This window comes from Suncus etruscus, chromosome 14 (genome assembly GCF_024139225.1).
Source record: "Suncus etruscus isolate mSunEtr1 chromosome 14, mSunEtr1.pri.cur, whole genome shotgun sequence".
Taxonomy (NCBI): domain Eukaryota; kingdom Metazoa; phylum Chordata; class Mammalia; order Eulipotyphla; family Soricidae; genus Suncus; species Suncus etruscus.
The window spans coordinates 84,784,071-84,798,878 of NC_064861.1; the positions used below are offsets into that span (position 1 = coordinate 84,784,071).

The 14,808-nt window shown below is 49.6% G+C and overlaps 1 protein-coding gene across 1 annotated transcript in view; it reads left to right on the forward strand.

The window, feature by feature from the left end:
- The window catches only part of SPTBN4 (spectrin beta, non-erythrocytic 4), a 95,535-nt gene that overhangs the window by 16,983 nt on the left and 63,744 nt on the right, over positions 1-14,808 (forward strand). Inside the window, exons 5-12 of the mRNA XM_049787129.1 lie at positions 5,654-5,745; positions 6,963-7,043; positions 7,983-8,098; positions 11,024-11,136; positions 11,236-11,423; positions 11,509-11,626; positions 11,903-12,061; positions 14,019-14,321. Of these exons, the coding sequence (XP_049643086.1) occupies positions 5,654-5,745; positions 6,963-7,043; positions 7,983-8,098; positions 11,024-11,136; positions 11,236-11,423; positions 11,509-11,626; positions 11,903-12,061; positions 14,019-14,321 (1,170 nt within the window). The remainder of the gene's footprint in view (positions 1-5,653; positions 5,746-6,962; positions 7,044-7,982; positions 8,099-11,023; positions 11,137-11,235; positions 11,424-11,508; positions 11,627-11,902; positions 12,062-14,018; positions 14,322-14,808) is intronic.

A 14,808-nucleotide genomic window follows, 5' to 3' on the forward strand; every position in this document is an offset into this window, starting at 1 on the left:
AGAATACTTGCTTTGCATGTGTAAACCCTAGGTTTGATCCCCAACAACGCCAAAAAAAAAAATCAATAATTATTATCACTGTATTCATCATTTACCTTCTTCTTTATTTTTTACCACTTTTAAAAATATATGTTTTGGAGCTATGCCTGGTGGCTTCCAGGGGTTACTCCTGGCTCTCTGCACTCAGAAATCACTCTTGGCTGGCAGGCTCGGAGGACCATATGGGATGTCGGAATTCAAACCACTGTCCTTCTGCATGCAAGGCAAATGCCCTACTTCCATGCTATCTCTCCGGCCCTAATTACCCCCCCTTTTTATTTTAAATAAAGTTCTGCACACTGTTTTAAGCATTGGCATTTAATTTATACAGTAACTCCACAGATTAGGCACTATTTCCTTTTTACCAGTGAGGACCCTGAAATTCAGAGAGGTGAAGTGACATGTTCCGGGTCACAGCATGCTAGAGGAGCAAGGACCAAGTCCTGGCATTCTGCTCTAGTGCAGAGACAAAGTAGGCAGATTTTCTTCAATGATGATACTTACATTTGTGGCAGGAGAAAACTGATTTCAGAAAGCAAAAGATAGGCCGGGAAGGTGGCGCTAGAGGTAAGGTGTCTGCCTTACAAGCGCTAGCCAAGGAACGGACCACGGTTCGATCCCCCGGTGTCCCATATGGTCCCCCCAAGCCAGGAGCGATTTCTGAGCACATAGCCAGGAGTAACCCCTGAGCGTCAAATGGGTGTGGCCCAAAAACCAAAAAAAAAAAAAAAAAAAAAAAAAAGCAAAAGATAGGTATGGGGAAAAGACTAACTTTAAGCAGAGAAGTCAAAAGAACAAAAAAGGGATAAGTATTAGGGAGGTGAGAAAATTTGGACTTAGTGACTGGAGGACTCTGAGACAGTTGAATATGGAATATGGAGTGGGAAAGCATTTCAGGCAGGGGACCTGGCAGATGCAAAGGCCCCGGGATAGGAATGAGCTTGGTGTCTTGAAAGAACCAAAGGACCAGATAGATACAGAACAAGAGTCTGGTAGGAAACTAAGAGGGAGGAGATCATGTGAGAGGAGTTGACAGGGCCAGGTGATATTTGGATGATTTAAGAGTTTGAATTTACTTGCTGCAGACATAATACTGCTAGTGGGTAGAGTCGTTGCCTTGCACTATGGCCGACTCATGTTTGATCTCCAACACCCCGTAGGGTTGCTTGAGCTCCTCCTGGAGTGATTCCTGACTGAGCACAGAGCTGGGAGTAATTCCTAAACATTGCTGAGTGTGGCCCTCCCAACAAAACGCATCCTAAGGGCCAGAGTAGCAGCACAGTGGTAAAGTGTTTGCCTTGCATACAACTGACCCAGGACAGACGCAGGTTCAATCCCTGGCATCCCATATGGTCCCCAGTTCTTGCAGGAGTGATGTCTGAGCACAGAGCCAGGAGTAACTCCTGAGCACCACCAGGTGTGGCCCAAAACACCAAAAAGAAAAAAAAGGCACCCTAAAAAGAAGTTGGATTTTACTCTGCAACAGGTAGTGATGAAGAGTTTTGTCAAGAAGGGGGGTATGGGCCCGGAGAGATAGCACAGCAGCGCTTGCCTTGCAATTAGCCGATCCAGGACCTAAGGTGGTTGGTTCGAATCCCGGTGTCCCATATGGTCTCCCGTGCCTGCCAGGAGCTATTTCTGAGCAGTCAGCCAGGAGCAAGCCCTGAGTGCTGCCGGTGTGGCCCAAAAACCAAAAACCAAAAAACAAACAGAAAAACAAAACAACAACAAAAAAAAGAAGGGCCCGGAGAGATAGCACAGTGGCGTTTGCCTTGCAAGCAGCCGATCCAGGACCAAAGGTGGTTGGTTCGAATCCCGGTGTCCCACATGGTCCCCCGTGCCTGCCAGGAGCTATTTCTGAGCAGTCAGCCAGGAGCAAGCCCTGAGTGCTACCGGTGTGGCCCAAAAACCAAAAACCAAAAAACAAACAAAAAAAACAAAACAACAACAAAAAAAGAAGGGCCCGGAGAGATATCACAGTGGCGTTTGCCTTGCAAGCAGCCGATCCAGGACCAAAGGTGGTTGGTTCGAATCCCAGTGTCCCACATGGTCCCCTGTGCCTGCCAGGAGCTTTTCTGAGCAGACAGCCAGGAGTAACCCCTGAGCACCGCTGGGTGTGGCCCCCCCCAAAAAAATAAAGTGGGGTATGGGGCTGGAGAGATGGCATGGAGGTAGGGCGCTTGCCTTGCATGTAGAAGGACGGTGGTTCAAATCCCGGCATCCCATATGGTCCCCCGAGCCTGCCAGGAGTGATTTCTGAGCATAGAGCCAGGAGTAATCTCTGAGCGCTGCTGGGTGTGACCCAAAAACCAAAATAAATAAATAAAAAGAGGGCATGCTCAGAAGGGCCCCTCTGAATTGATGTGGTTCCCAAAGCAGGGAAGAAACTAAAGCTGAACCAGAATAGGAGCCATGGGCTGTACTATCATTCTGGCTTCCCTTATTATTATTATTATTATAATATAATGTATTATTTATTATATATTATTATTATATAATCGCTCCTGGCAGGCATGGGGGATCATATGGGATGCCGGGATTCCAACCACCTTCAGTCCTGGATCGGCAGCTATCAAGGCAAACACCCTACCACTGAGCTATCTCTCCGGCCCCATATTCTTTTTTTTTTTTCTTTTGGTGCATGGGGCCATACCTGGCAGTGCTCAGGATTCACTTTTGGCAGGGTTTGTCGATCCTACATAGTGTTGGGGATCAAACCTGGCTGAGTCTGCCACATGCAAGAAAAACATGTTTAAATTTTTTTTTTAAATCACCATAAGTTGTTCTAACACCCATCCTTTCACCAATGTCCATTTCCACCACCAATTTGCCCTGTTGTCCTCCTGTCTCCTCACCCAACCTGCCCATATGGCAGATACTTATCTCTCTCTGTCTCTCTCCCCCCCCCCTTCCTCCTTTCGTAGGCATCATGGCTTGGAATACTGTTACTGCAGAGTATCATGCATATTATTTTACTTTCTTTCAATTCCCATTTCTTGTCCAGAGCGATCATTTCCAACTTTTTTTGTTTGTTTTTGGCCCACTGCCATCAGTGCTCAGGGGTTACTCCTGGCTCTGTGTTCAGAAATCACTCCTGGGGATCATATGGGATGCTGGGATTAGAATCACCATTGGTCCTGGGTTGGCCTCTTGTAAGGCAAATGCCCTACCACTGTGCTCTCTCTCCAGCCCCCATTTCTAATTATTATTGTGTTATTGTCACAGTGGTCCTTTCTCAAGACAAGCATCTTTTATTGTTATATTTGGGTCACACTCGGTAGCACTTAAGAGTTACTCCTGGCTCTGTGCTCAGAAATTACTCCTGGCAGGCTCGGGGATCATATGAGATGCTGGGAATTGAACCACTGTCCATCCTGAAGACAAGCAGCTTAACACACTATACTGTCTTTCTTTCTTTTTTTCTTTTTTCTTTTTTTTTCGGGCCACACCTGTTTGATGCTCAGGGGTTACTCTTGGCTAAGCGCTCAGAAATTGCCCCTGGCTTGGGGGGACCATATGGGATGCCAGGGAATCAAACCACGGTCCTTCCTTGGCTAGGGCTTGCAAGGCAGACATCTTACCTCTATCGCCACCTCACCCGCCCCACTATATTGTCTTTCTAATCCTAATCTCATTAGTTTCACTTTAAAGGCTCATCTCCATCAAGTTCAGTTGCAATGAAAACTAGAGCATTCACCTATGCATTTTGGGGGGGCGGGGGACATACCTGATGGTGTTCAGGGTTTACCCTTGGCTATGCATTCAGGAATTAATCCTGAAGGACTTGGGGACCATATAGTATGCCAGGGATTGAGTCTGAGTTGGCCACATTGCAAGACAAACACCCTGCTGTCCTATTTATTGCTCTGACCTGCATTTTTTTTAGTTAATTTTTTTTTTTTTTTTTTGGCTACAGCTTGCAGTGCTCATGAGGTATCATTTCTGGCAGTGTTCAGGGGACATATGGGGTCCAGGGATTTAATCCGAATTTGCCATGTGCTAGGCAAGCGCATTACCCATTGTATTATCTCTTCTTTCTGGCCCTGAACCATGTATGTATTTTGGAGGGGAATACAATTTAATCCACGATAGGGTGGGGGCACAGTGAATCAGATGAATAAATAAAAGCTGGAGGTGGTGATAAGCACTCAGGAGAAATAAAGGCTGAGGAGGTAAATGTGAAGCTTCGGGGTAAACACTGAATACAAACCCAAGTAGGTGGGCTGGGGAGATGGCTCCAGGATCTGGTCCACTCACTTTGCAGGTGGGAACTCGAGTTTGAGTCCTATGAGCCCCATGGGGGAATTTCCTCTCCCAAATAAATCAAGTGGTAGGTGGAGACTAGTTAGAAAGTTCCCCCAAGGAAGATGATGCCTGAGGCTGGAAAATCATCTGTGCAAAGGTCTTAAGGTCTGGTGCAAATGTACTCCCTAGATTTAGCATATCTGTGCTATGTACATATGTGCTGCTGGCTATGCACATGATGCCTAGCACACCACTCCTTAGATGTGGACTTTCTGCTTTCATGCTATGTACTGTGTGTTGTGCCCCAGGGCTCCCTCTGCCTTTGGTGAAGCCCATGCTCTCTCTTGAGCACATTACTCTCTTCCTTTCTTATTCTCTCCTTCCCCTTTCTCAGAATTTCCAAATAAAATCTGTTTTTTACTTAAAAAAAAAAAAAAAAGGGTGTGTGTGTGTGTGTGGAGTGATAGCGCAGCAATAGGGCATTTACCTTGTATGCTGCCAACCTGGAATGGACCCAGGTTTGATCCTCGGCATCCCATATGGTCCCCTGAGCCTGCCAGGAGAGATTTCTGAGTGCATAGTCAGGAATAACTCCTGAGCGCCACTGAGTGTGGCCAAAAAAACAAAAATATAAGGGTGGGGGCTGAGATCTCTAGAGCTGAAGGTGCTTCTGAGGTCGGGGTGTAATAGGGGTGAATGCCTGGGGGGGGGCATTCCTGGTGGGGCTTCGAGTACCACATGCACTCCAGCCTGTGACCTGTGTGTAACTGAAGGGTTTCTGCCTCCTCCATCTCCAGAGAACTCCAGGTGGGCTGAGTGATCCAGAAGGAGTTTGTATCTTATTTAAATGTTGCTAGGGTCCTTGCTTCTCAGGTTGGAAGATTCCAGGGCTTGGATCCGGGAAGTGCTCTCACCTCCAAGTGTGGGGATTTCCCTGGAAATCCAAGTCCAGGGACCAGGGGAGATGGATCCGAGGACTAATGGCACTGAGTTCCATCTTTAGCACTGCTTGGTTATTCCCCATCCCACACAAAACAACACAAACAGGGACAGGAGAGACAATGCAGGGGATAGGGACTTAACTGGCATGCATTGACCACAGTTTGATCCCAGTCCTGCAGATAAGCCCCGAAATGAGTGATCCCTGACAACCGGCCAGGAATGGCCACCAAACAAATACAACAATAAGCAACCCCCAAACCAAACGAGAACAAAATTAATAGTTTTTTCCCCAATGTGGATATTCTGGTCCTCCCAGATTCAACCCTCACCTCCTGAACCCCAGCCCAGCCCCAGGGGGCATCCAGCACCCTCCTTGGCTGCTCTCTTTGTGGCTGCACCCCCAGCTATCTACTTTGATCTCATTTAGATCCAAGTCATCAAAATTGAAACTGAGGACAACAGGGAGACGCGCTCAGCCAAGGACGCGCTGCTCTTATGGTGCCAGATGAAGACAGCTGGGTAAGCCTGCTTCAGGGGCCCAAACTCCTGGGATCTCCTCTGACAAGCATGCCAGGGCCTGGGCAGCCTGGGCCTTAGGTATGCTCAGGTCTGAGGACAATGATGATAAATAAAACAGCCCCCAACTTCCACCCAGGACCTGCAGCCTTATAGCCTGGATGATCCTGACTCCTTACCCCACATCAATGCAGGCTGGTGGCCTATGCCTGACCTGCTCTCCAAATACTACACTTCAAGAAGCATCAGGAACACCCTGTGAGCAGCTCAACTCTGTTCTGCCCTGGCCTGCCCAACCACAAAGGGCAAGCATAGGGTTCAGCTGGAAATCTAGGGACTGGGCCCTTCAATGTGGTTGAAAAGAGAGGTGCATAGATCCTGCTTCCTTCCAGCTTCTGCTCTGTGTGCAAGGCTGGCCTGAAACTCCAACATCCTCTAGATAACCAATCTGGGGAGGTGGCTTTAGCAGGCTGGTATGGACAGAGCCCTGGGCAGCTTCAAATACTTGCTCTACAATTTGACAGTGGAACCTGCCATCCACGTCTCACTCTCCTCCTCCTGCCTCTCGCCTCCATCTCCCTTCTCTGCCCACCTCTGTATTTCTTTTTCTTTTTTTGGGTGGGAGGAGGGTCTTCCAAGTGGTGCTCAGGACACCTGGAAGCCCATGGAGGGATTCTCGACTGAGCAGGCAGGGTCCAGGGTACGGTGCTGCTCAGGCCCTGTGGTGTTGAAGGGCTCCAGGGTTACTCCTGGCAATGCTCAGGGGACCATGTGGTGCCGGAACTTGAACCTAGGGCAGCTGTATGCTATATTGTCCCCTAAACACTATGATCTCTCCCAGGCCTATGTTTTTGTTTATCTCTCTTCTTCCTCTACCTTTTTCTCCTCTCCCATCTTTCTTCATTCATCTTTCCTGCTCGCACACTTGCTCACCCTGTAAGCATATCACATACCTACTTATCCACCCATCGGGACCAGAGTGATATAGTACAGTGCATAAGGTCCTTGCCTTGTACGTGGCCAACATGGGGCTCATCCCAGCATGCCATATGGAGTGATCTCTAAGTGCAGAACCATGAGTAACTCCTGAGCACCATCGGGTATGCCCAAACAACCCCCACCTGAAATTATCCACCTGTCTCCCTCCCTCTGTCTCTCTCCTACTTCTCCTTAACTCACTCTCTCTATCCTCTCTTTCTCTCTCTCATCCTCATTGCCAGTTATCCTGAGGTGAACATCCAGAACTTCACCACCAGCTGGCGGGATGGCTTGGCCTTCAATGCCCTCATTCACCGACACAGGTACCCCTGCTTCACCCCTCCTTCCAAAATCCTTTACAGGCATGTTCAGACCACAGACATGGGGCACACTCCTCTTCTCTCCACACCCATCATGGACACAGCCTGGAACTCCATACCCTCACAGACTGCCCTAAACTCCCGAAGACACTTGCGCACACATGTGTCTGCTGCTTGGTGGTCTCTGGAGCAGGGCTGTCACCCTTGGGGAGGTAGGGTTGGGAGGCTCCTTCTGGTACGTGCATAGGATCCAGAATACCTTCCTGGCTCCTGCACCCGTTCCTTTTTATTCTTAAAGGCTTGAGGCTCAAGTGGCTGAGGGAAGACATCAAGTCAGGATCCTGCCTCTGACAAATTAGGGAAACTGAGGCCTAGTGGTGGAGGTAGTGGTGGTGGGGCATGGATTTCTTTATTCCGGAGTGATGGAGGCCAGAAATTCACATGCTCTTTCTGGTGATGGACACATGCTCCTTTACATCCTGGACACTCTCAGACTCAGAGGGGGAGACCCAGCACCCCTACCCCACACCTACATGCAAGGATCGAAGGGGTCCTACTCAAAAAGGTGACCCCCTCCTGAGGCACTCAAACCCCAGACATTGTGATCAGGGATTCTCCAAGGCATGAGCCTTATAGGATCTGCATTTTCTGAGGTTGGAAAGTGAAACAGAGAGAAAGGAAGGTGTTTGCCCAGAGTGGCTGCAGGTCTCTGTCATTGCCCCATGTCTGCCCAGGCTCTGGAGGGAGACACCTCTGGGTGGACACAGGGAGTCACTGCCCACTAGCCCTGGCACAGCCCTCACTACCACCCAGCTGCCCCCCCCCCCAGCTCTCTTCTGGTGCCTCCCAACCCTCTGTCCTCACCCTGGTGGGGCTTGGATGAAATCTTGCCACCTGGCACTGGGGCCTGCCTGCTGCCTCCCCTCTCTATACCCTGCACAGGCCTGATCTCGTGGACTTCAGCAAACTCACCAAGTCCAACGCCAACTACAACTTGCAGAGAGCCTTCCGCACAGCTGAGCAGCATCTGGGTCTGACCCGCCTGCTGGATCCTGAGGGTGAGCCCCGCACAGCCTCACCCCAGTGCTGTCCTCATCCCAGGTTCAACTCTGCCTGATCCCCAAATCACCCCAGATTACAGGATTATTCCCAGCCCTGCTTTCTTTCCACCTCCCCCTTGCTTTTCAGGTGTCCAGCTCCACCTCCAACCGTGTTCCCATGACTGCCCCTGGTCTCACTCCTTTTCCTTTCTGCCCACCTCTTTAACCATCTTCTCCAAAGTCCAACCCTCCTGCCTTCTCCTGCCTCAACAGGATGCTGGAACCAATCCTACTGCCAGTGCCAATCTCCATCTCCATCGCCTTTTCTGTCCCAGCCCTTCCTAAGCCTTGGCCAGCAGCCAATCCTCAGAGCTCATCTACTCCCCATCTTTAGTCTCTCCCACCCCACCATGACTCCAGCCTCATTCCCAGCCTGTGATCGCACCCGTGACACCCTCATCTACCATCTCAGCAGTCCCCTCCCCTGTTCTCATACCAGCTGCCTCACACATGGCTGGGAATTTAGCTGAAACGGTTCATTCCTTTCCTTCTTTCTCACCCTGACCTCCCTGGGTGGCATTGATCACACCTGATTTCAGCTCAGAAATGTGAAGTCCCTTGCCTGCCTTCACACAGAAAAACCATGAGCAAGACTTGTGATTTCAGAATTCTGATTCTTTGTCACTCCTCTGTCCTGCTTGTCATAGTCTCATAGCTATATTCTATGGCCATTACCTGGCACGCGGAAGGTGTTAGCTGTCATTGCATGAAGTGGGAAAGAATTAAGCCAAATAAAGCCAAATATATTGGTGAAGGGCTGGAGTGATAGCACAGCATGTAGGACATTTACTTTGCACATGGCTGACCTGGATTCGATCCCCGGTATCCCATATGCTCCCTGAGCACTGCCAGAAATAATTTGTACAGACTTGAGTATTGAGTACAGAACCAGGAATGATGAGCACAGCCAGATGTGGCCCCCTAAAACAAGAAAACAACCTCTAAATATATATAACATATATTTGGTAAACATTCAAGAGATTAATTAAATGCTGGAGAGAGAGTACAGGGGTTAAGGCACTTGCCTTGTGTGGCTCATCCTGGTTACATCCCCAATAGTGCATGTGGTTTCCTAAGCACCACTGGACACAGAGCTGAGAATAGTCAGTCCCCAAGGCCACATTAGGTGTGGCCCCCAAACTAAAGTAAGTAAAGACCACATTAAAATGTTTAACAAATTTGGGGCTAGAGTGATAGCACAGTGGTAGGGCATTTGCCTTGCATGCGGATGATCCAGAATGAACCCAGGTTTGATCGCCAGCATCCCATATGGTCTCTCAAGCCTGTCAAGAGTGACTTCTGAGCACAGAGCCAGGAATAACCCCTAAGCACCACTGGGTGTGGCCCAAAAACCAAAAACCAAACCAAAACAAAATGTTTAACAAATTCATGGACCAGAATGATAGTCCAAGGACCAGAGCGATAGCATAGCAGTAGGGCATGCAGCCAACCTGGGACTGACGTAGGTTCAATCTCCAGCAACCCATATTGTTTCCTGAGCCTGCCTGGAGTGATTTCCGAAAACAGAGCCAAGAGTAAACCCTGAATGCTGATGGTGTGGCCAAAAACCAAACAAAAACAAACAAACAAAAAGGATGATAGTATAGTGGTGAGTACAAGATGCTCAGGTTTGATCCCTGGCATCCTATATGTTCCCGTGATACCAGAAGTAATTTCTAAGTGCGGAGCCAGGAGTATAAGCCCTGAGAATTGCCTGGTATGGCTCCCAAACCTAAAATAAATAAAATGTTGAACAAATCCAAATGCTAATTAGAATTTGTTGGGCTTGTCCACTGTTCCTGGTGGGTCTTTTGATGAATTGTTTCTCAGTGGCACAAATTGCGATGGTCTGAACTATAACTGGGGAAATGGATGGAGAACAGTTAGGTCTATTGTTTGCAAATGGCGAGTGAGAAAGTGAGAGAGCAGCAACTCTGCTACCTGAAAAGCCATAGGCTTGATTCTGGACTTCGTGCCCTGTTCTGTTACAACCCCATCTTAATAAATATTAATTTAGTATTGACTTTGTGGGTGGCATGGAAGAAAGGGGGGGTAAATAATAAAGAATAGTCAGAGTCCTCTTTAGACTTAAACTAAGCTAAGAAGATCATTGCAGAAGTAATTTTGGGGGTGGGTATACTTAGCAGTGCTCAAGGCTATTCCCAACTCTGAGCTCTGAGGTTGCTCTTAGCAGTGCTCAGGGAAACATATGCAGTGATGACAGACAGGAATTGAATCCAGGTTTCCTGCATGCAAAGCCCTTTGTGATGAGCCTCTCCCATCTTTCAAAAGTCAACATTTGATTGTTTATGTGTTTGTTTTTTTTTGGTTTTTGGGCCACACTTGGTGATGCTCAGGGGTTACTCCTGGCTATGCACTCAGAAATCGCCCCTGGCTTGGGGGACCATATGGGACGCCAGGGGATCAAACTGTGGTTCATCCTAGGTTAGCACGTGCAAGGCAAATGCCCTACCACCTGTGCCACCGCTCCGGCCCCATAAAGTCAACATTTAATTTACAATTCCTGATATGGTCTCAAGGAAATGACAAGATGTTCTGAGGGAGAAAGTTCTAAGGAGACCAGCTCTGGACAAGGTGAGCAGGAAGTCTGAAGAAATCGAGACAGAGCTGAACACTGACAAGTGAGCACAGTTTGGCACAGAGAAGCAGGAACAGTATTCCAAACGGTGGGAATGGCATGTGCAAATGCTCTGGGGTGGAGGATTGAAAGGCAGAATTGAGAACTCAGAAACAGAGAAGTTAGTCACTTGGTCTCAGGTCACACAGCTGATGAGAGTACAGGCTCCTTTTCCATACCCAGAGAACTTTCACTTACTCTCTCTGTGCTCACCATCATGACCACCTCCCACCCCATCCATCCAGATGTGAACATGGAGGCCCCAGATGAGAAGTCCATCATCACCTACGTGGTCTCTTTCTACCACTATTTCTCTAAGATGAAGGCTCTGGCAGTGGAAGGGAAGAGGATCGGAAAGGTAGGGGGAGACCAAATGTGGGGTGAGTCAGCTTGAGAACCCGTCCTGGGGACACAGCCAGGTTGCAGCTCTTGCCCCGCCTGCCTTTGCTGGGGTCAGGTCCTGGACCAGGTTTTGGAGGTAGGCAAGATTATTGAGCGCTACGAGGAGTTAGCGGCCGAACTGCTGGCCTGGATTCAGCGCACCGTGGGCCTCATCAGCAACCAGAAGTTCGCCAACTCGTTGAGTGGGGTGCAGCAGCAACTTCAGGCCTTCACGGCTTACTGTACGCTGGAGAAGCCAGTCAAGTGAGCCCCCATACTGCCCACAGGAGGGAGGGCAGCAGGTGGAGGGGGGCAGGCCAGGCTCCTAAACTCCAGACCAACCCCTCAGGTTTCAGGAGAAGGGGAATCTGGAAGTGCTGCTCTTCAGCATCCAGAGCAAGCTGCGGGCCTGCAACCGTCGCCTCTTTGTACCTCGGGAGGGCTGTGGCATCTGGGACATAGACAAGGTGAGGTGGAAGGCCCTGGGGCAGGGCAGGGTTCCTCTGGGGTGAGGTATGGGTTGTGCACTGCTCAGGGGTCTGTTTTTACTGGAGAGAACATGAACTTGAGGTTCCTTCGGATAATTTTGCAGCTGGAAAAATATCACGAGGAAGCCAAAAATGATATTCCCCACCCCCAATTTGTACAAAAATGCTGTGAGTGTTGGGAATGGCTTCCAAAAAGCCAGGGTCTTTAGATAGCCACGAGAAATAGCGTGTAACCGTCTCCTCCCGTCTTCTTAGGCTTGGGGCCAGCTGGAGAAGGCAGAGCACGAGCGGGAGGCTGCCCTGCGGGCCGAGCTCATCAGGCAGGAGAAGCTGGAGTTACTGGCCCAGAGGTTTGACCACAAAGTGGCTATGAGAGAGAGCTGGCTGAACGAGAACCAGCGTTTGGTGTCCCAGGTACACTGTAGGGCCTGGCTTTGGGGGAAAGAGGATTGGGCAGTGCTTGAGCCTGGACCAGAGATGTAGCCCCATCTCCTAAGCAACGGGGAAGGAAGTGTTGGTTTCGTCTCCTAGGCAACAAGTGAGGGTGGGAAGGGAAGATTGGTCTCCTAGGTGATAGGTGGGAGGAGGGGAGTGGGCCTGATCTCCTGAGAAACAGGAGTGAGGCTGATCTCCAGGGAAACTCAGAGGACAGAATTAGTCTCTTTAGGAAGAGGGAGAGTATTTAATTAGATGCTGAAGTGACAGGAAGGTTGTATCTTGTGTCCAGGGAAACTCCGGAGAGGAAAATTGGTTTCCTAAGGTTAACGGAAGGCAGGTTCCTCATGGAAGGATAGACTGATTGCCCGACTGGTGACAACTTTAGAATTAAAAACGTGGGGCTATGGGGCCGGAGAGATAGCACAGCGTAAGGCAGAGGTCTCAAACTTGCGGCCTGCAGGCCGCAAATGGCCCTCCATACAACATTTTGTGGCCCTGCCCTAGAGGAATCTTTTTTGTTTTGTTTTGTTTTGTTTTAGTTGTTTGGGTCACACCCCCCAATGTTCAAGGCTTACTATTGACTTTGCACTCAAGGATCACCCCCACTTTGCCTCCTGCGGCTCCTAGGTAAATTGAGTTTGAGACCCCTGGCGTAAGGTGTTTGACTTATGCGCAGAAGGATGGTGGTTCGAATCCCGGCATCCCATATGGTCCCCTGAGCCTGCCAGGAGCGATTTCTGAGCATAGAGCCAGGAGTAACCCCTGAGCAGTGCCGGGTGTGATCCAAAACCCAAAAACAAAACAAACAAACAAAACCGTAGGGCCAGGGGCCGGAGCAATAGCACAGTGGTAGTGCATTTGCCTTGCATGCAGCTGACCCAGGACAGACCCGGGTTCGATTCCTAGCATCCCTATGGTCCCCGGAGTCTGCCAGGAGCGATTTCTGAGTGCAGAGCCTGGAGTAACCCCTGAGTGCCACCGGGTGTGGGCCCCCCAAAAATGTGAGGCTAGTAGGCCAGAGTAACAGTATAGCAAGTAGGGGTGCTTGCCTTGCATGTGGCCAGCCTGAGTTTGATCCTTGGCACCATATATGGTCCCCTGAGCACCACCAGGAGTAATTCCTAAGTATAAAGCCAGGAGTAACCCATGAGCATTGCTGGTCGTGGCTCAAAACCAGACAAAAGTGTGGGGCCGAAGAGGTAGTACAACAGGTAAGGCTCTAGCCTTGCTTATAACCAGGTACATTTCCTGCATCCCATACATTTCCTTGAGCACCTCCAGGAATGAGCCCTGAGAACAGAGCCAGGAGTAACCCTGAGTATACTGGGTGTGGTCTGAAAGTAAAAAAAAAAAAAACACACATAAATAAGTAAATAAGGGGCCGGAGAGATAGCATGGAGGTAGGATGTTTGCCTTGCATGTGGAAGGATGGTGATTCGAATCCTGGCATTCCATATGGACCCCTTAGCCTGCCAGGAGAGATTTCTGAGCATAGAGCCAGGAGTAACCCGTGAGCGCTGCCAGGTGCTACCCAAAAACCAAAAAGAAAAAAAAGTAAATAAATATAATAGGGAAGGGCAGGCAGATTGATCATATAGGGTAGTTCTCTGGCCTGCACATGGCTGACCACAGTTCAAATCTCTGGCCCCACCAGGGGTCACTCCTGAGCACAGACCAAGAATAAGCCCTTAGCACTATAGTATACCCCACAAAAAGCTATATCAAGGAAGGTGTGAGCAGGTCTCCAGGTAACTGGAAGTGATAAGGCAGGTCCAGGGTAACAGGGTGATGAAACTAGTAGTCTCCAGGGCAACTGGGAGTGAGGGATACTGGCTTTATTCTGGGTGACAGGATCAGATTGGGGTGGGTCTCCAAGGATCAGGGTATAGAGCAGAGGCCCCATAGACATGTATCTGTGGTCTACCCTGCCCAGGACAATTTTGGCTATGAGCTGCCGGCAGTGGAGGCGGCTATGAAGAAGCATGAGGCCATTGAGGCCGACATCGCAGCCTATGAGGAACGGGTGCAAGGAGTGGCTGAGCTGGCAGAGGCCCTAGCGACAGAGGGTTATTATGATGCCCGCCGGGTGGCTGCCCAACGCGACAGCGTCCTGCGCCAGTGGGCCCTGCTCACTGGACTTGTGGGTGCCCGACGAACCCGGCTAGAGCAGAATCTGGCACTGCAGAAGGTCTTCCAGGAGATGGTGTACATGGTGGACTGGATGGAGGACATGCAGGTAGGGGTTGCGCAGGGGCCTAGGAGGGATATGGGGTGCTGGGAGGAGGGGCCCTAGAGACATGGACATGGTGTTCTCTGATGGAGAACTGAGCTAGAAAGGAATGAAGAAAAAAGGAGACAGAGAAAGGGAGGGAGAAAAAAAGAAAAAAAGAAAGGGAGAGAGAAGGGCTAGAGAGATAGAACAGGGGGTAAGATGCTTGCCTTGCATCTGTTTCATCCCCAGCATCCAATGTGGCCCCCAGGAATGATACCTGAGCACACAGCCAGAAATAAGCCCGGAGCTTTGTCAATGCGAATCCTCCGAAGAAGAAAAAAAAGGAAAGAAAAAAAAATGGGAGGGGTGAGGAGAGAAAAGATCAAGACAGAGAGAGGACAGAGCGTAGGGATTGAGTCATAGATTAGTCAAAGTGAGATGGTGGGAAGATGGAGTCTACACAAAAATAGAAATATGGGGGCCGGGCGGTGGCGCTGGAGGTAAGGTGCCT